This window comes from Elephantulus edwardii, unplaced genomic scaffold (assembly GCF_000299155.1).
Source record: "Elephantulus edwardii isolate Elephantulus edwardi_28Jun2011 unplaced genomic scaffold, EleEdw1.0 scaffold00360, whole genome shotgun sequence".
Classification (NCBI taxonomy): domain Eukaryota; kingdom Metazoa; phylum Chordata; class Mammalia; order Macroscelidea; family Macroscelididae; genus Elephantulus; species Elephantulus edwardii.
Window position 1 is genome coordinate 1,457,773 of NW_006400110.1, and position 22,264 is coordinate 1,480,036.

The window sequence follows — 22,264 nt, forward strand, 5'->3', positions numbered from 1 at the left end:
CCTTGCCTAGTTCCTGTTCTTAAAGGGAATGCCTTTAACCTCTCTCCATTAAGAACAATGTTGGCTCTTGGGTTTTCATAGATACTTTTTACTAAGGGGGCTGCTCTAAACCAGGTAATGTGCTAGGTTTTAGAGATAGAAAGGAAAATGGAATCGCTGCCTTTATAGTGCTTATTGTGTACTGAAAGACACCAGATGGAGGAATCTAACTTTGAGAATGAGCTTGTATTGACTAAATGGTGATGAACTGCTTGATAGGATCTATAAGAGAGAAGGAGGCATCAGGTGACATACAGGTTACAGTTATCAGATGGATTGCAGGTTGGTACTATACGAAGAGTGGAACAAGTTTGTTCTAAGATAGGAATGTTTCTTTTATATTGTGAGTAGTATAGGAGTCTATTGGATAGAAATATTTGGAATTGAAGAGGCATTCGGACTAAAAATAGATATTTAAGGTTTATCATTAAAAGGAGTGGCTGATGCCACATGATAAAGATGAGCTGTTACCCATAGTGAGAAAAAGATCAAAGATAGAAGACCTAAGACGAGAACGAGACCAGTAAAAATTGAAGTGTTGCCAAGGTCAAGCGAAAGATGTCAAGAAACGGATTAAAGTCCTTCCTACATTAGTTGAGTGTTTTAACTAACCAGTTAATGTATCCAGACATTGCGAAGACACTTGTATTCTTCTGCTGTTTCGAGTCCGCTATGTAACTCTTGAAACTGCTGCCCCTTGCTGCTCCTCAGCAAACTCCTTATCTTGTTTGTGTGTTTTTTTTCCTTTTCTTATGTTGTTTTTTGTTTGGTTTTTTTTTAAGTGTCAGTATAAGAGTAAGCATTAATTATCACATTACTGTGATCAGCATTTCTCAAAGTGAAAGAACTGAATTAAAAAATCTAAGCTTTGAGCTCTGGTGGCCTAGTGCCAAGAAGCTGTGCTTCAATCCCAAAGACATATGGTTCAAATCCACCAGATGCTCTGCTGGAGAAGGAGAGGCGATTTCCTCCCATGCCAGTCTGATCCAATTCGACAGTACAAAACAAACAAACAAAAAAATCTAAGCTTCAGGTTGTAGTATTGATTTATTATATCAGCAAAATACTGAATGATGCGAGGGAAATAATAAAAAAGATGGAAGGCATACATGGAGTAAAAAACAAATTGCATTGTGAAAATCTGCTGTCATAGACCTCTACGAAGTGCTAACAACGATGTCAGTCTGGAGACTAAGGTGTACATTTCCAACCATATAGTCTTTGCAGTTACTTGGTATGTACGTATCAGAGAGCTGGACAGTATCTAAGGATGACAGAAGAAGGATTGATGCCTTTGACTTGTGGTGCTGGAGAAGAATATTGAATATACCATGGACTACTAGGAGAACAAACAGGTTTGTCCTGCAGAAGGTGAAATCAGGTTGTTCCTTGGAGGCAAGGATTTTGAAGCTCTGTCTCACATACTTTGGACATGTTGCCAGGAGGGACCAATCCTTGGAGAAGGACATTATGCCTGGAATGGTGGTGGGACAGCAACACAAGAGAGGAAGACCCTTCATGAGATAGATAGATGATAGATAGATAGATAGACAGACAGACACGGTAACTGGGCTAATGAGGTTAGATTTGTTCGGGACAGACTGGCTCAGGATAGGGCAGGCATAGGGTCATTATGAGTTGCAGGAAGTGTGACACCACATAACAAAAAGAATTCATTGTAGTTCTTCCATTTTGAAGGGTTGCATCTGAACCAATAGATTAATTAAGTCCAGCCTGCACTGAAAGCCTTGATAAAAAACCACTCCAGGATAAAATACTAATTAAAATGTTAAGTGGATACATATGTTGTAACAAATGGTGAACTCATGCTATGAAACTTGAAAGTAAGCTACTTGGCCACCTGACTGGAAGAAATTTTTATTTGTGCCCATTCCAAAGAAAAGTGATTGAGGAAAATATAGACATATTATCATTAATACCACACACAAGTAAAATTTTACTGAAAATGATTCAAAATGAATATAGTAATACAATGACAGAAAACGGAAATTCATGCCAGATTTGGAAGAGTAAATTCGTAGGTAAATTGCTACCATCAGATGCTCTTGGCTGAAACCATAAAGATTTTACCTGGGCTTTGGTGACTATACAAATGCATTCCACTGTGTAAATTATAACAGATTATGGAAAACATTGTGAAGAGTGGGGCTTAGAACACTTAATAGTGCCTAGGAGATTGCTGTTCCTAGGCCAAGAGACAGTAGTTTGAATCTAACAAAGAGATGCTGCTTGGTTTAAAATGAAGAGAAATGTACGTCAAGGTTACTGCCTTCCACCATACTTATTCAGTCTGTATGTTGAGCACATAATCCAAGAAGCTAGATTATGTGGCATCACAGTTGTTGGAACATTGATTTACAAACTGCAGTATGCACAAGATGATATAACGTAGGTTGCAGAAAACAATGAGTTGGAAGCACTAGTGAAACTCAAAGCTAAGTATGGATTACACTTCAAAATAAAACAAAAACCCTCAATACTAGAAAAGTCAACATCATTCTGGTAAGTGGAGAAAAACTTAAGTTGCCAAGGGTTTAATTTTACTGATATTCTCAATAGCAACAGAAGCAGCAGTGCAGAAATACAAGGTATTACAGTGAGCAGTTCTTCTGCAAAGCACCTCTTAAGAGTACAAGGATGCTACTTTGAGAATTAAGATGTGCCTAACTCTGGTCATATTTTCAGTCAACTCAGTGCATATGAAAAGGCAAGGCAGTCAAAAGAAAAATGGAAAAAGAATTGATATATTTTAACTACAGTTGTTGAAGAATGTTTACTATACCATGGACTGCCACTAGTGAAGAGAGTGAGACATCATCTTAACATACTTTGTATTGTATCAGTCTTGGAAGAAGGATGTTATGCTTGGTAAAGCAGATGGTTAGTGAAGAAGGACACTCTGAATGAGATGAATTGATGTAATGGTTGTGACAGTGAACTCAAATATTAAAATGATTATGAGACTGGTACAGGCTTGAGCACTTCTTCATTCTGCTGTATGTAGACAGTTATCAAAGTTCAGAGTTTCCGGAGGCATGTTTAGGAAGTGGTGCCATTCTGGCTTCCAAAGTGGTAAGTAGAGTCAGTATAAATTGGAAGCAGTTTGACAGCTCCGAACAAGAACAGCAACAATGTAATCAGAAAATATGAGTAAGAAATTAGAATATAATTAATAAAAATAGAAGTAATGGATCGCATCATGAGCAGATGCTTTCAGTTTTGCACTTGTTACCAGGCAGGCACTTTACAGTCTTTGGGAGCAGAATATTTTCGAGGTTTCCCTTCCACCTTTAGTCTGAATTTCAACCCTTCAGGCTTAGAAATTCCTAGTAGTTCACCCAGCAAGGATCATGCTCAAGATTGCTAATTCCTATAAATCAAATACTTGAAAGCTGACATGTAAGCTGACATACTAATTTGTGATGAGAATAACATTTTCAAGTCATCAGAATACCTGTGTTCTCTAAATGGAGAACAAACGTTCACCTATCAAGGCAGCTTGAAAACTAAATTGATCATGAGAAGGCTTCTAAGAATCAGAATATTTAATGTTCAGATAATCTTAGGGGAGAAATACAGCCGATCTCCTTCTGTGTGATTTACAGCCTCTGAAAACCTGCTGGATGATGAGCTATGAGTCTCTCCAACTTGATGGCACCTAACAGCAATAACAACATAATCCTGTGTTATCTTGCAGGTTTGCTAGAAATCTGGAGTATCATTCTTTCCTTCCCTGTGGAGCCCACAGCTTTCTAGCTATTAACTTACATTTCTCAAATACATGACTGTGTTTTCAATTTTAAAAGGAAAAAATTTTTGTTGTTCATTTTACTTTTTTCCTTTTAGTTAATAGATGAATCATTTTTATTATTGCAGAATACCATTTTCTAATTAAGTTCTATTTCCCTGTGAGTATTTAGATACTTAATAGGGTCTTAGGTGACACCTGAGTCCCACTAGCACCACATTTTTTGTTTTCTTAAATTAAAATGCTTCTGCAGGAAACTATCCGCTTATATAAGTTTCCTTAGTTTATATCTAAATACTACCATTTTCTGGCTGTCTACAAAATTAAATTTTTTTATTTTTTTTTTTTTTTTATTATTTTGTGTGTGTGTACCGTCAAATCAGATCTGACTGGTACAGGAGGATATTGCGCCTCCTTCTCCAGCAGAGCATCTGGTGGATTCGAACCGTGTTCCTCTGGGATTGCAGTGCAGCTTCTTGCCACTAGGCCACCAGAGCTCCCCCTAAAATTAAAATTTTTAACTATTATATGGCTATTTCCTTGGTGTTTGTAGTAGTATTTTGATATTATTCAGTATATTAGTGCCATAAAAACATTTATTGTTTATAAAAACAACCTTAGGTGTAAGCACATACAGATGACAAGATTTACTGGCAAAATTGAACAAATGTGTTTAATTTTTTTTATTTCTTTCAGCTTTCTATATTAGAGCATTTCTATTCCCAGCCCCTCAGTGTCCTGTGCTGTAATCTCCTAGAAGCTAAGAGAAGAACACATTTTTTATCAAATAATCAATGTGAAAACATCCGACGTCTTCCTTCATTTAGGAGGTAAAAAAGTAGTAGATATGATGCATTTATGGTATTATTTGTGGGGAAATAAGGAATTTCAATCTAGTTATTTTGAGGGGAAGGGAAATGAGTCTTTTGTTTAGATCAAAATAAAGCTTTCCTTTTTTAATTATGGCTGTTTTTTGTTATGTTAAAAAATTTGGTATAATGAAAACTTTTTTTTCCCAAAGAAACATTTGTGAGTTTGCCAAGTTATTGGAAATACTATTACAATATCTTGAACTTATGTCTTTTGTTTGTGATTATATCCCTAGACTGTGAAATCCAACTAATTTATAGAGTTAAAAATTGCCGCTGAACCTTGACTGTTATTTTGAGAAGAAACTTAACACATACGTGCACCAGTCTAGGAAAAATAGTTCTGTTTTTCCACGTTCTATTTAAATAATTAGAATGTTTTATTTTCTCCTTTTGTTTATGGGATTCTAAAAATTTTAGATACGTGGAAAATCAAGCTTCAGAGAAACAAGTTGCATTATTAACCAACGAAAAATTTTTAAAGGTAGGTATATCTTTGTTTCAGTTTTATTTTTCCTTTTCATGGGAAAAAAGTGTATTAATGTATTAATTTGCTAGGTTAATTTTATAGAATATCTGTGCATCCAAATATGTTTTCCACAGTGGGGTATTGGATTTATATCTACCTAGGAATGTGAGTTAGGATATAGAACTTTATGGGGGGGAAAAATAGATTTCTCCTGTAATCTATTTTGAAAGAACTTAGAGCTCAACCTTCTTTGCATATGTTGTTGTTCTTGTTAAGTGCCATTGAGTCATAGGCGACTCTTAGCGACACTGTGAACGAAAGTACTCTACACTTACTTGCATAACTTTCATCCTTTCTCCAGGTTCATTTAGAAAATGAAAGCAATTTTATTTTAATGTTCTCTAAAGGCTGTGATAATAAAATGACATAGGATGAAAAAGGTGAGGGGAGGTGAAGGAAATGGGAAAGATCCAGTGTGAAAAACGATTGTTTTGAACTTTGTAAATAAACGAGTATAAAATAAAAAATTAATTTAAAAAAAATACATAGAAGCTGTGCAGCTTAGCCATCTCCTGCTGAATGGGTACTGATATAATGGCAGAGAAAAAATAATAAGATGAGAATGATGAGACCCTCACCAAGATAGATTGACATAGTGACTGTACCAATGGGGTCAAGGAGATTGGGAGGGTATTTCAGGATAGGGCAAGGTTCCAATCTGATTTACAGAAGTTCTCTGTGAATTATAATTAATTCAATGATAAATGACATCAACAGAATATAAAATTAGTTCTGCATTGAGTTCAGTAATCATTTTAATCTCTGTAACCTTTTCAGAGTAGTGTAGGGAGTTCTTAAACCAAAACTGATTGATTCAGTAGAGAGAAGGAAATTTAAGAACCAATGGAAGATAATGTATGTGTGTGTGTTTATGCAAGTCTTTTAAAATTAGCTAGATTAGCACTCTGCTAATCAGCTAGTGGCCAAGTGCTTTTCCTGCTAGAACTTTGTGCTCAAAAGTATCTTCAGAAGCCAAGACTAGATTTTTAAATACTACCTTCAGACATCAAGATAGCAAACAGAATACGTATATAGAATAGCGTATTATAGAATATCCTCACATTTATCTCTGCTTCTCAGTGGCTTTTTGTATGTTTTAAGGATTTTTTTTCATATTGGACCTCTTCTTGTTGCATTTACATCTCTGTTTATTAATACATTTACCTAATCTGTGCTGATTCATTGACTCAAAACATACGTTCATTTTGGATTGCATACTATGTGTGATAGGTCATTTTTTCATATGACTTCTCACTTAGAACTACAAATCTGTAGGCTGCTTACTAAATTCAAAGGCCAGCAAATGTCTATGAGATAATTACTGGAACTTTTTTTCTGCTTTAGTAGATTATCTAAATTATTCAGTGTGCTGGTTTCAGGAATTTAGATTAAAATATTTTCTTCTCATTTTTATGGTTTTACTAAAAAATTCATAATCAGTAATATAATATTGCACAACATAGTAAAAATGCTTGAAAAATTTCAGGAAGTACTACAGAAACAAGGCCATGGTACTGAAAGAGGAAGTGGAAGTTGCATTGAAGTCATTGCCAAAAAATAAGGCCCAAGAACCAATGAATGGTATGCCAAGTGACTTGTTTCAGTTAACTTGTAGCATTGGATGCACTTACCAGTCTATGCCAGGAAATTTTGAGGACTTTTGTCTGGCCAGTGGATTGGAAGAGGTCCATATTTGTTCCTGTTCTCAAGAAAGGTGATCCTTCTGAATGGAAAGTATCAAACAATATCATTGATAGCACATGCAAGCAAATACTGCTTAAGATCATTAAAAAACATCTGGAACAGTACATAGATAGGAAATTGCCAGAAGTTCAAGTGGGATTTAGAAGAGGCCATGGCACCAGGGATATCATTGCTGATTATCAGATGGATCCTGGCTGAAAGTGAGGAATACCAGAAGAATGTATATTTGCTTTATTGACTATGCAAAGGTATCGGTGTAGATCATGATAAGTTGTGGCTAATACTGAAAAGAATGGGAATCCCAAAAAGGCTGTTGTGCAGATGGAGGAGGGGAGCATGGCATGGTTTGGAATTGGAAAGGGAGCACATCAGGGGTGTATTCTGTCTCCATACCTGTTCAGTCTATATGCTAAGAAGATTATCCGAGAAGCAGGATTCTACGAAGAGAAATGTGGCATCAGGATTGGTGGGAGAATCATCAGTAACCTATGTTATGCATATGACACAATTTTACTTGCTGAAGGTGAGGAGGGTTTGAAGCACTTGTTGCAGAAGATCAAGGAATACAGCCTTGAGTATGGATTTCATCTCAGTATCAAGAAAATAAATATTCTTACCAATAGGTAGTGTCGTGGTGGATGGAGAGGAGATTGAAACTGTCAACAGCTTCATCTTTCTTGGATCCACAATTAACATTCTTGGTACCAACAGTCAGGAAATAAGGAGATGCATTGCAGTTAGGGACGTTTACAAATTATTGAGGAGTCGTGATGTCAGTTTGAGGACTAAGGTGCATCTGATTCAGGCCATAGTCTAGCTATGCATTCGAGACCTGGACAGTGAATAAGGATGACAGAAAAAGAATTGACTCCATTGAGCTGTGGTGTTTGAGAAGAGCACTGAACATCCCACGGACAGCCAAGAGAATGAACAGATACATCTTGGAGAGGGTGCAGCTGGAGTGCTCTTTGAAGGCAAGATTAATGAGGCTTCTCTTCACATACTTTGGACATACTGCTAAGAGGTGCTATTCCTTGGAGAGGGACATGATGATTGTCGATGGAGAGGAAGACCCTCAACCAGATAGATTGACATGGTGACTGCTGCAGTGGGCCCTTGTGTGTCAGGAAGTGTGAGGATGGTGCAGGACAGGACTAGGTTCAGATCTTTTGTTCATAGGGTCGCTATGAGTCGTGCTCAACTTGACAGCACCTAACAGCAACAACAACCAGATAAGTTAGATGCTTTTATATCATTGAATGGATGAAAAGAGTCATAAAAGGATTAAATGTCACAATCTAAAGTGATGAAGGAAGACGTTCAAGCTGCTCTGAAGGAATTGACCAAAAACAAGGCCTCAGGAATTGATGGCATACCAGTTGACACATTTCAATAAACTGATGGTGCCCTGGACACAATCACCAAGTTGTGTCAAGAAATCTGGACGACAGCTACCTGGTCAATTGACTAGAAGAGATCCATATTTATTCCCATTATAAAAAAAGGTGACTCAAGAGAATGTGGACATTATCAAACAATGTCATTAATATCACTTGTAAGCAAGATCCTACTGAAAATTACCCAAAAACGACTGGAAAAGCACATCAACAAAGAACTGCCAGATGTGCAGGCTGGTTTTATAAGAGGCTGTGGCACCATCCATATTAGATCAATCTTAGCTGAAGGCAGAGATTACCAGAGGAATGTCTGTGTTTCATTGACCATGCAAAGGCATTTGACTGTATGGATCACAACAAACTGTGACTGACTCTGAGAAGAATGGAACACGCAGAGTAACAGATTGTGCTTATGTGAAACCTGTACTTGAATCAGGAGGCAGTCATCAGAACAGCAAGGAAACAATCTGTATGTGGAACAGATCATCCAGGAGCTTGGGCTTTATGAGGAAAAATGTGGCATCAGGATTGGAGAAAGACTAACCAACAACATGCAGATGACGCAGCCTCGCTTGATGAAACTAAAGAGGATCTGAGGCATTTGCTGTGGAAGGTCGAGGACTACAGTCTTCAATATTGATTGAAGTTCAACATCAAGACTTGATGAATCAAAGATTCTCACCCCTGGACCATTTGGCAGGATCATGATAAATGGTGAAGACATTAAGATTGTTAACAATTTCAGCTTCCTCGGCTTCATAATCAACACTCTTTGTATCAGCAGCCAGGAAATGAAAAGACAGATTGCATTGGGAAAACCTGCTATCAAGGACCTCACCAGAGTACTGGAGAACGACAGTGGCAGTCTAAAGAATATGGTCTTCTTAATTACTTGCTGTGCATCAGAGAGCTGGACAGTGACTGAGGATTATAGAAGAAGAATTGGTGCTTTTGAGTTGTGGTGCTGGAGAAGAATATTGAATATACCATGCACTGCTAAGAGAACAAACTGGTCCATCCTGGAGAAAGTGAAACCAGTCTAATGCTTGGAGGCAGGGATTTTGAGGCTCTGTCTGACATACTTTGGACATATAGCGAGGAGGAACTTTAACCCTTAGAGAGGGACATCATGCTTGGAAGGGTGGAGGAACAGTGCAAGAGAGGAAGACCCTAAATGAGATGCATTGACTCAGTGACTGGTGTAATGGGGGTAGAATGAAATTGGCTCAAGATAGAGCAGGGTTCAGAGCTGTGGTACATAAGGTTGTTATGAGTTGCTGGTGACAACAAAATGTCACAATTATCAACTGGAAGGTCTGACATTACTATCCAGATATAACTTCAAGTTCATACATTATCTATAATACTTAGTTGAAGAATGAGTACCAGCTGACAAGAATGTGTCTAAAGTAGTTTGCTAGTGTTTAAGAAATCAAAAGGTTGTCAAGTGTTGTGGCAAGTTAATAATGAAAATCATTTGTAGGAGGTCCAGGAAACTACTTGGTGTGAGGCATTTTCAGACTTTGGAATCAAGTTGTTATTATGTACAGTCCAGTTGGAACCAAACCATAGCTGACTCTCCAACCGATTTTCAGAGAAGTATATATAGCATATTAGAGGACATTGCCCATCTTTCTGCAGGGGAGCAGCTGGTAGATTTGAACCATGTGCCCTCTTTGAATTGGAAATGCAGCTTTTTACCAGTAGGCTAAACAGCTCATGTATTAGTACTTGTTACTGCTCCAATGGCAAAAAATGAAGCAGCCCTCTTCTCCCCACCATAAATCATATATTTTTATACACACAGTTTATTTACAAGAGACTTTTCTTTAAAAAAGCAAGTTCCCAAGACAAAAAGTACCATTTTTTACTAGCTCCATCTATATTTTATATGTCTTATATTTGTTATTCATGTTGATCTTTTCTTAAAAGGTTATAACAACAACATTCTCCAGTCTAGAGAAGGAAATATCAGATTTCCTCCGTGCATAATTTTACTTGGGAAACACTGTATTATCAAAATAATAAAGCTAAAAAGCATAGGGAAAAAAAAGATTATGTTAGATATGCTTAGTAAATAATAAGCTGACAAAATATATACTTATTTTAAGAAAATGAAATTTATTTTTATTCAACTCTATTTTAGAGCAATTTGAGATTGTTTCAACTCTTAAAGTTTTAAACTTCCTGCTATTTAGAAAGCTCTTGATGAATCAAGAGCTTATAAGGGATAAAGTTTATTCTTCTGACTTGTTAATGTTTTATATCCTATATGCCTTTTTGACTAACTAGATTTTAAATCCAAGGTAAATGGAAAGTAAGTCTTGACTATTTTAGAATTGTAATTTATTTTAGTTAGAAAGATAACCTGAGTCAGCACCTTCTTTTTACAGATAACTGCAGCCAGAGGAAAGGAAGTCAAATATCTGAGGCCATAGAGCAAATTAATAACAGAGCAAATACCTTTTTTGCCCTTTAAAATGCTTACATTATTCAGTATAACATCCCTTTCCAAGGACTTGTTCCCGCCTTGCAACATGTCCAAAGATGAAGCTTTAGAATCCTTGCCTCAAAAGAGCAGCCTGGTCTCATTCTCTCTGGGACGAAACTGTTTATTCTTCTAGCAACCATGGTATATTCAATACTCTTCTCTAGCACCACAGCTCAAAGGCATCAGTTCTCCTTCTATCATCCCTAGTCTTGCAAAGACTATAGCCTGCATCAGACGCACCTTAGTATACAGACTGACATGAATGTTCTTCAGTATTCTGGAAATGTCTCTGACAGCAGACTTTCCCAATACAATTAGTCTTTTAATTTCCTGGTGCTGGTGTACCAAGAGTGTTGATTGTGGAGCCAAGCAAACTGAAACTGTAAACAATCTCAATCTCTTTATCATCTGTCATGATGCTACCAATTTGCCCAGTGGTGAGAATCTGTTTTCTCGATGTTGAGCTCCCATCCATTCTTGGGCGGGTGGAGGGTCAGTGCAGGAAAGGAAGACTCTCAATTAGATGGATTAATTCAGTAACTTGGATAGTGGGGGTAGGTGTGTAAGAGACAATAAAATTGGCACAGGATAGAGCAGGTTTTAGGGCTACTGTACATATAGGGTTGCAATGAGTCGCAGGGAACTCAGCGACATATAACAATAACAACAACACTATATAGTAACAGTCAATAATGTGTTCTTCAGCTTCATATTTTTAAAATTTTGAGCCAGTATTTATACACACACACACACACACACACACACAGAGAAACTTTAGGTCGTATTAGTCCTTTGGCTTTTTTGCTTTTTTTTTCTTCCTTAAGAAAGTAAAGAATCTAGTTGCTTTTTATTTAGACGAGAGACTCTGAATGTCAGCCTCTTTATTATACTGTTCTTTTCATTTAATAAAATTTTTGAGTGCCTGTTTTGTTACTGGTCTTGATGTGAGTTTTAAGAATACAGGTATGGACAAAAGAGGCCAGAACCCCTCCTTTATGGAGTTTGCTTTCCGCTGAGACACAGATGATAAATAAGTCAAGTGTTTGTTAAACTAATGCTAAGTGTTAAGAAAATGAAGTAGAGACAGGAAATAGAAGTCTTGTGTTCTTAGGGAGTGGAGCTGATACTAGAGACAAGCACCCCAAGGTAGATTTTATCTCAATGCCTGAGAAAATTATGGAGCTTGCTGTGGAAGAATCTAGAAGAATGACAGAAGGACTTTAAGTAGAAAGAACCTGTTGTTAGAGCATGTCTGACAGTGGGAAGATAGATTGCCACAAAAACTGCAGCAATGGGCTTAAACAGCACAGACTTTGAGATTGATGCAGGAGTGGGCAGGGTTTCAATCTCTTTTTTTTTTTTTTTTTTAAATTATTTTGTGTGCGTGTACCGTCAAATCAGATCTGACTGGTACAGGAGGATATTGCGCCTCCTTCTCCGGCAGAGCGTCTGGTGGATTCGAACCATGTTCCTCTGGGATTGCAGTGCAGTTTCTTGCCACTAGGCCACCAGAGCTCCCCGGGTTTCAGTCTCTTGTACATTGAATCTCTATGGGTCAGACACTTAACAACAGTAACAAGGAGCAAGAGTGTGCATTTGTCTAACAAAGGATTACCCCGAAGGATTCCCAGGGCTGTTAATCTTAATGGAAGCAGAGTGCTTCATCATCTTGTGGGATGACTAGTCAGTTCAAACCACCATTCTTTTAATTAGAAACAAAGTAACCACAGTACCACCAGAAAAGAAATATTTCTGTTATAAAAAAAATCGTTAAAAATACGACTTCAGAAGAAAGCATATCTGGGAAATGATGAATATTTCTAACCAAAATATATCTCTCTTAAAATAATCTTCCCAAATACAATTATGTAATGATGCATAATGAAAACTGATTTGTAGAAAAGATGCTTGACAAAAATTTAATAAATTGGAGGGAAAGGAGTGTTATATGATCGTGCTTTATTTCTGCATGTGCATACTATAAATGATGCTTTTAAAAAGGAAATTTTTTTTTCAAATACTGGTTTGAGTTTTAAAAGTACTTCATTGTTGTACAGTTCCCCTCTCCCCAGTCCACTTTATAATACAGCTCTTACTCTGGACTGTTGTCACACAAATAGTACCTAATCATATTAATCTTTTAACTTTCAATTAACCTTTTAAGCAGTTCTGTTCCTCATCTGTTTCAATGCAGTATACATTATTTATCTCCTCTTTTCTTAGTTTCTCCCCAACTCCCATGTCAGTCCTGTTTTTTAACAGTTGGGTTATACAGTATTTGTCCTTTTGTGACTGAGATATTTCACGAAGCATAATCCTCCAGGGTCACCCATTTTGTATATTTCATGAGTTCCTTGTTTTTCAGTGGTGCATAATATTTCATCGTGTGAGTATACCACAGCTTCTCTATACATTCATTTGTTGATGGGCACTTGGATTATTTCCATCTCTTTGCTATTGTGAACAGCACAGCAATAAAATTGGCGTGCATATATCTGTTTGGGTGGCAGTTCTGATTTCTTTAGGGCATATTCCCAGTGGTGGAATGGTATTTCTATTTCCAACTTTTTGAGAAAATGCGATACTGCTTTCCAGAGTGCTTGCACCAATTTACATTCCCACCAACAATGAATAAGGGTTCCAGTTTCTCCACAACCTTGCCAGGATTTTTATATTGCTGCTCTCTTGAATGTTGTTATTGCTACTGGGGTAAGATGATACCTCATAGTTGTTTTGATTTGCATCTCTTTTAGAGCTAGGGACTTTGAACATTTCTTCATGTATTTGTTTGCTATCTGAATGTCTTCCTTGGGGAAATGTCTGTTCATATCCTGTGCCCATTTTGTGATAGGGTTGTTTACCTCTATTTTGTTGTGGTGCTCAAGTATTCTATAAATTCTTTCTCTATTTTTATATATATCCTTTTCAGATGTGTCATTACCAAATAATTTTCCCTGTTGGAGAAGTTTTTTGATGTGTTTTGGGATTTGATGCGTAGAAGGTTCCATTCATCTATTTTATCCTCTCCTGGTTGTAGGTTTTTCAGGATGTTTGGAATACTATTCATGTTGTGAATTAGGGCTTCTAGAGTTCTGAACTTTTCTCTGATAAAGTCTATAGCCCTTGGTTTTAGTCCTAGATCCTTGATCCACTTTGAGTTGGTTTTTGTGTATGATGTGAGGTGTGGGTCTTGCTTGAGTTTTCTGCAGATAGTTTTCCAGTTTTGCCAACACCATTTGCAAACTGGCAGTGGGGTGGGTAGAGAGGAAAATGTTCTGAATCAATGAATGGAAATCCATGTTCTCTTATAAACTTTATTAAAATACCAATTTTAAAAAAGTACTGAAGATACTAGTAATTATAATTTACTATGAAAACGAAAGAAGCTTTCAGTAGAAACAGAATAATTGAGTGGTTTGGGAGCCACTTCTGCTCTTTTGTGGCTCTAAAGAAATGCTAGACTACAAGGTTCTGTCTCAAAACATCACCCTTCACTGGAGGATGCATCCTATATTGCTTGAAGGGAAGATATCAACCTTTCTTTTGCTGGCCTTTCCAACCTTAACTTTGCAAATGTTATAGGAGAAATGAAATAATTGTTCACTGGTAAAGTGACTGGTGAACACACATAGAAGAAATTGCAATAATCTACATTCCCATTTCTTTAACTGGAATAAAACTCTGTTCACTGCTGTTGAGTTGGACCTAAGTTTTCTCAAACAAAGGAGGAGACTACCCATTCACACGGCTTGCAAGGTCTCAGCTTTTTGTTAGCAGACCAACTCCAAACATGAGCCTCCAAAGTTACGTTTAGTGAACACTTTCACCTGCACATTTAAAGAATTAAATGGATTTCCAAAGGCACAATGAGGGTAAATATATGTTTTAGCTTATTGTATAGTGTAGATATCATTCTTTTAAGTAAGAATTCATGATGGTGTTAAGATGTATACCCACAGATATCTGATGTTTTGTTAATTTTTCAGGAACAGGTTTGTTGTGTAAAATGACATTGTTTATTTATGTAAACTTCTTCATGAATAAAAGTTTAATAATTGAAAATTTGAAATTTTTTTTAAAAAATTCAAGAATTGCTTTTCTGACTAGGTAAAAGCTGATTGAGATATTGTTGTTATGTACCAGTTAATCACATGCATATATCTCAATAAGATGACAAACTTAGGAGGACAGGTTACCTGAGAAAATTGGTTTGTGATATCTTCTGTTGCTTTTGGTAAAAAACAGTTATAAATAACAATTAGAATCTTTTCTTACATGAAGATTAGATTTTAAAGTTGACACATAATACAAAAATCTGAACTGGTCAGAATTACTCTGGAAAATACTTTTTCTCCCCATTAAATTCAGTATTGCCAGCTTTTTCTCTAAATGTTGGAACTAGACCTTTGTTTCTTTAATTGAGCATCAGGTAAAATACACTGCATGTTCTATGACCAAAAGAAGAGAAACTGCTTTGGTTTCTCTCTTTATTAATTTTTTTACTGATTTGCTTACAAAATTCACATACATTGTGTTTCACATTATTTTCATTCACATCGTATTTTATACAATCATTTACATGGATCATTATGTCTTATAAAGTTAATCATCCTTGGATCACCCATCAGTACCCTGTCTTTTCAACCAAATCTTTCCCATTTCCTTCTCCCCTGTCTCCACCCACCAAACTGTGCATCCCTGTAGTTTTGCCCCTACCGATCCTCAGCCCTCCACCTCTTCCCCGTTGAGCTCCCATGCATATTTTACTAGTTATCCTTGTATTTTTACAATAATGGTTTTTTCAGTATTTGTCTTTATAATACTGAGTTAGTTCACTCAGCATAATGCTCTCCAATCTCTCCCAAGTTATGTAGTGTTTTTAAAAATTGTTGCTCCTGAGTGCAGCATACGTATTCCAGTGTGTTAATGTACCACAATTTCTTAGTCCGTTCATTTGTGGTTGGGTATTTGGGCTGTTTCCATGTTCTTGCGATAGTGAATAGCACTGCTGTGAACGTTGGTGTACAAATCTCTGTTTGTGTCTCACTTCTAATTTCCTTGGGATATATTTCCAGTTTTTTTTTTAAATTTTAGAATTGCTAGGTAATACAGAGTTTCTATGTTCAACTTTTTAAGGAAATGCCAAACTGTCTTCCAAAGTGGTTGCATGTCTGTAAACTTTTGTTTTATTTTCTTTGATGGTACTGCCAAATATTTGTTCTCAGTCAGTAGGTTTTCTTGTCACCCTGTTGCAAAAAGTTTTTACTGAGCACAGAAATTTAATCTTTAAAATGTCCCGTTCATTAATTTTATCCTTTCCAGATTGGACATTTCTGGCTGTATTAGACAGTCTCTTTATACCGTAGACCAGGCAGTCTAAACTTGGTCATTTTGTCTTTTATGAACTATATGGTTTTGGGCTTAACTCCCAGGTTTCTGATCCACCTTGAGTTGCTTTCTGTGAGAGGTGAATCCTGTTTAAGCCTTTTGCAGATAGCAGTCCAGGTTTGGCAGCACCATACATGCTGAAGTCCACTCTCCATGGCAGTGACATGCACAATGACAAGTATGGAGGGACAAAGACAACTTGGGAAGAACTTATGTTCTTGTATCTTATCTTACACTTGCTCCAGAGCATGGTTAGTTGAAGGTACTGTGTGCAGCACTTGCCACATTATTTTCTCTTCTTATCCCAAACAATTCAGCATACCTATCAATCAGTTCTGCTACATCACTCAGTTACTATTAAATTTGATTACTCCACTCAGCAAAACATACAGCAAAAGAACTTAACTTGAGTGAACTAATTCAATCTTATAAGGACAAATACTGCATAAGACTATTATTATAAAAATGGAAGGATTACTAGTAAAATATATACAGGAACTCAAGAGGGGTGGGGTGGGGTGGGAACAGAGGGGTGAAGATGGATAGGGGAAAAACCATAGGGTTGCATAGTTTGGTGGGTGGAGGGAGGGGATGAAGGAAATGTGAAAGATCCAGCAGAAACCTGAAAAGACGGGGTAATGATTAATCACCACTGGTGATTAATTTTATAAAACAGGGGACAAGTACCTGGCCAATTGACTGGAAGAGATCCATATTTATTCCCATTCCAAAAAAAAGTGTCCCGACAGAGTGTGGAAATTATCATACAATATCAGTCATATCACACTCAAGCAAAATGCTGCTGAAGATTATCCAGAAACAACTTGAACTACCAGAAATAAAAGCTAGATTAAGAGGAGGCTGTGGCACAAGAGACATTATTGCCAATGTCAAATGGATCTTGGCAGAAAGCAGACTACCAGAGGGATAGCTGTGTTTCATTGATTATGCAAAGGCATTTTACTGTGTAGATCACAACAAATTTTGTTAAACCTTGATGATAATGGGAATCCCAGAACACGTGGTTGTGCTTATGCAAAACCAGGAAGCAGTCCCCAGAACAGAGCAAGGAAACACTGTTGTTGTTGTGTGCCATCGAGTCATCTGCAACTCATAGCGACCCTATGTACAACAGCCCTAAACTCTGCCCTATCCTGTGCCAGTCTCACCAATCTCTGACACACCTACCGCGATTACCCCAGTCACTGAATTAATCCATCGCATAGAGGGTCTTCCTCTCCTGTGCTGTCTCTCCACCCTCCCAAGCATGATGTCCCTCTCCAAGGACTGGTCCCTCCTTGCAACATGTCCAGAGTATGTCAGATGAAGCTTCAGAATCCTTGCCTCCAAGGAGCAGCCCAGCTTCAGAAAGGGAGTGCATCAAGGATGAGTTCTGTCTCCATACCTTTTCAGTCTATGTGCAGAGCAGATCATTCAGGAGACGGGGCTTTGTGAGGAGGAGTGTAGCATCAGGATTGGAGGAAGACTTATCAACAGCCTATGTTATGCAGATGACACAACCTTGCTAGCTGAAACTGAGGAGGACCTGAAGCTCTTGGTGCAGAAGGTCAAATACTGTAGTCTTCAATATGGGTGATTCAAGCTCAACATCAAATAGAAAGATTCTAACCACTAAGCCAATTGGCAGCATCATTATAGATGGGGACGAGATAGAGGTTGTTAACAGTTACAGCTTCCTCCATTCCACAGTCACCATTCATGGCACCAGCCATCAGGAAATCAAAAGACGAATTGCTTTAGGTAAATCTGTGCTCAGGGACCTTTCCAGAGTACTGTGGAGCAACAATGTCAGTCTACAGACTAAAGTGTACTTGATCCAGTCCATGACCTTTGCAGTTATTTGTGCATCAGAGAGCTAAACCTTGACTAAGGATGATAGAAGAAGAATTGATGCCTTTGAGTTGTGCTGGAGAAGAGTCTTGAACATACCATGGACTGCCAAGAAAACAGATAGATCTGTCTTGGAGAGAGTTAAACCATGTTTCTCTTTGGAGCCTAAGATTTTGAAGCTCCATCTTATACTCTGGGCATGTGGCCAGGATCCTTGGAAAAGAACATCATGCTCATGGAAGAGTGCAAGAGAAGAAGACCTTGAATGAGATAGATTGGTATAGTAACTGGGGCAATGGAGGTAGGTGTGTTGGAGTCAGTGAGACTACCTCAGGAAAGGCTTTAGAGCTGTTGTGCATAGCATCACTGTGAGTTGCAGGTGACTTGGCAGCACCTAACAATAGCAATGCATGGGAATGACTGTATGAATCACAATGTGAATACAGAATAGTGTGAAACACAATGTGTTCATACTTCTTAAGCAAACTAATGTAAAACTTTATAAAAGTATATAAGGAGTGCAAATAACATGAAGTAGCAAGAGTGATCCTTATTTATTAATGGGTTCAGTTTTTGCAGAATATTCCTTTTTTTTTTTTTTTAGAATATTCCTTTTTAAAAGCTGTTTAAGTACATGATACAGCAAACTTATAATTAATGGGTTTTTATGCAGTCTCAGGTACAGCTTACAGTAAAAACAGAATAAAAGTATACCCTTCCAGTTTGGGCTAAAGTACCTTTTGATTATGGCTCATTTTGTTATGATAGGAGACCTATGATAAATGAGAAAGAGATGTGTTCGCTAACTGAAAGGTTTTATCCTATGCTTTGAGTAATGACTTGTATTTCTGACCAAGGAATTGATTTCTAATAAAGCAGATTGTTAGAAAATGTATCATATATGTTGTTTATTGAATTTGATACTAGAGGCTTTATTTTTTACATGGTTAAGCAACTAAAATAGGTTTCTGCAAAAGAAAGAAGACAACAATCCAGTAATTTTAAGTCCTTTATTTGCCATCTGAGGAAGAGAAAAATTATTGAAGAGCATGCCACAAATCATAATTCTCATAATAAAATGTTAAAAATTAAGCATTCTTTAAGGAATTGAGGCCTCAAACTTCTTATATGGCATGACACTATTTGAGAATGTTTGAGGAAGTTTCTGAAATACTGACTTGTCAGATTAGTCATCTTGGGTATTGTTTATTAAGAGACTATCCTGCACATCATACCTGCTCGATTGTAAATCATAATGCTTTTTGGATTCATATTTCTTTCTCACTTCCTCCCCTTTTATTTGATCAAATGAATAAAACAATAAAAGGAATTACCAGCAGGAGGCAAGAATCACCTCTGGTGTTTCTTCCATAGTCTTCTCTTCTTCCCCTTACAAACACAATTCAGTACTGCTTTAGGACAAGAATATGTTCTGTTGTAAGCAGAACCTAAGCAGTTGATTATGCAGTAACTTATCCTTTGGATGTCCGTGAGTTGGAGAATACCTGCCTTTCCCTCAGTGTTTGACACAGGGCCAGCAGTTAGTATATACTGTATGCACTCTTGTGTCATTGGGGGTGGAGGTCTGGTGGCAGTGCTGGAAAAGTACAGATAGAGAGAGACAAAACTGTAGTGTGTGTAATCCTAATAAGCCTTATTCCGCTATTTTGTATGTATTCTAAAATCTCATTCATTAAGCAGGCTAATTTGTAATTCTGCATCTTATCAGTTTTCCAGAAACCATATAAAATTCATGATAATGCATTAAATTTTATTTATTTTCATTAGTAACATATTTTTTATTATTTTCTTTTATAGGAGGAAACACAGTCATTACTAGAAAACTTGCATGTTTACCATACAAATTACTTCTTGGTTTTGAGATGTCTTCATAATTTCACTTCTTCCCTTCCCAAGTACCCTTTGGGCCGACAGGTAATCACTGCTCCCTCATTTGAAACTGTGAAACAAATATAATTCATTAGTTTCTTGCTTTGATTTTTATGGCATTGCAAGTGTCAGAATTTGAAATGGATCTAAATCTTGGATAAAGAGCACAGTCTAAATCCATTCCTGCTGTATACATTACTGGTAAAGAAACAGTGTTTTTTGTTCTGAATGCCACAGCTAAAGAGAACCACATTAGTCCTAGTGGTATTATTTCCCCTCAGTGTATTTGTGGAAGGCATTTCACTTTCCTTTCTTAATGCTCCTTTGTCATCTATACTGAGAGAGCTGTTTTTCCACCCCTCGTGGACTGAATAGAAACAGAACTATGTAAGAATGTTTAATGGAAGCCCTGAATAAGCAAAGCACTCCTTAAAAATAGAAAAAAGGTAGGAGGTATCTCACTCCCTGATTTCAAATCCTGCAACACTGCTGTGGTGGTCAAAACAGTGTGGAACTGGTACAATGACAGACACATAGATCAATGGAATAGAATTGAGAACCTGGATATCAGCCCATCTATCTGTGGTCAACTGATTCTTGACAAGGAGATGAAAATCAGTTAAGTGGGGAAACGACAGCCTTTTTAACAAATGGTGTGGCAAAACTGGAAAACTATCTGCAGAAGACTCAAGCAAGATCCACACCTCACTCCATACATAAAAACCAACTCTAGGTAGATCATGGACCTAGGACTAAAACCAAGGGCACTAAACTTCATTAGAGAAAAGCTTGAAAGAACTCAACAAGTCCTAATCCACAACGTAAACAGTCTTCCAAGCATCGTGAAAAATCTACAACCAGAAGAAGATAAAATAGATCAATGAGACCTTCTAAGAATCAAATCCCTATGCACATCCAAAAACTGCCACAGACTGGGAAAAAGTATTTGGTAATGATATGTCAGATAAGAGATTTATATCTAGAATTTATAAAATACTTGAGCACAACAAGATAAAGGTAAACAATTCAGTTGAAAAATGGACACAGAATATGAATAGACACTTCACCAAAGAAGACACTCAGATGGCCAACAAGCACATGAAGAAATTTTCAAAATCCCTAGCTCTAACAGAGATGCAAATCAAAACAACTATGATATTTATCATCTCACCCCAGTCAGAATAGCAAAATTTAACAGAACAGCAAGCAACAAATGCTTGCAAGGTTGTGGAGAAACTAGAACCCTTATTCATTGTTGGTGGAAGTGTAAAATGGTGCAACCCCTGTGGAAGGTGATATTGCTCTTTCTCAAAATAGAGATACCATTTGACCCAGCAATTCCACTACTGGGAATATACCCCAAAGAGACTATAACTGGCATCCAAGTAGATACATGCACATTCATGTTTATTGCAGCTTTGTTCACAATAACAAGGAGTTGGAACAACCTAATTGCCCATCAACAAATGAATGGCTAGAGAAACTGGTATATTCACACAATGGAATAATATTGCACTGCATTGAAAAACAAGGAACTTATGCACTATTATTCAAAATATGTGACCCAGGTGGACATTATGCTGATTGAAATATCTCAGTCACAAAGGGACAAATACTGCATAGTGCCACTGTTGTAAAACAAGACTGGCATCGGGGTTAGGGGGAGACTGAGAAAGATGGGATAGATAATGTTAACTGCATTCAAATAGATGAGGGAGAAAACTGTTTAAAAGGGATATGCAATTAGGTATAATTGTAATGGCAGGAGTCCAGAACTAAGGCTGCATAGTGGGGTAGACCTGGGGAGAGGGATTGTAAAATAATGAAATATTTTTTCTTTACTTTTCAAAGAGGAGTGGACTGGGGGGGAGGGCGGAGTAGGGAGAAAAGTGCAACAATGAATGAATGGAAATCCAAAGTCTCTGTAAATTTTCATTAAAATTAATAATAAAAAAATTTTTAAAAGAATGTTTAATGGTTAACCTTGCATTATATCAAAAACTAAAAGACACCACAACAAGATAAAGGTAAATAATCCAATAGAAAAATGGTCACACTCCTGGACACAAGAGCCTACTATTTGATCCTAAAAGCCTTCTGAGGTCCCAACTCTTCACACTATTTCTTAGTTGTTGGAATTGACAGAAAACCTCATAAGCAGTTACTTACTTCACCTCTGCCTTGCATCTGGACTTCAGAGTTGTAAAACAACCCAGCTGTAGATGGAATTTGGTCCAGGACTTAAGAACAATAAATGACATAGTTGAGCCTCTACATCTTATAGTTCCTAACCTTTATACTATAATAGACAAAGTGCTAGTCAATAGGCCTTTTATG

At 37.1% G+C, this 22,264-nt stretch overlaps 1 protein-coding gene across 2 annotated transcripts in view; it reads left to right on the forward strand.

Moving 5' to 3' along the window:
• Positions 1 to 22,264, forward strand: part of ORC3 (origin recognition complex, subunit 3) — a 152,935-nt gene that overhangs the window by 54,970 nt on the left and 75,701 nt on the right. For both annotated transcript variants that reach the window (XM_006902032.1, XM_006902033.1), the window contains 3 exons: positions 4,505 to 4,638; positions 5,098 to 5,161; positions 19,856 to 19,972. In XM_006902032.1, the coding sequence (XP_006902094.1) occupies positions 4,505 to 4,638; positions 5,098 to 5,161; positions 19,856 to 19,972 (315 nt within the window). The remainder of the gene's footprint in view (positions 1 to 4,504; positions 4,639 to 5,097; positions 5,162 to 19,855; positions 19,973 to 22,264) is intronic.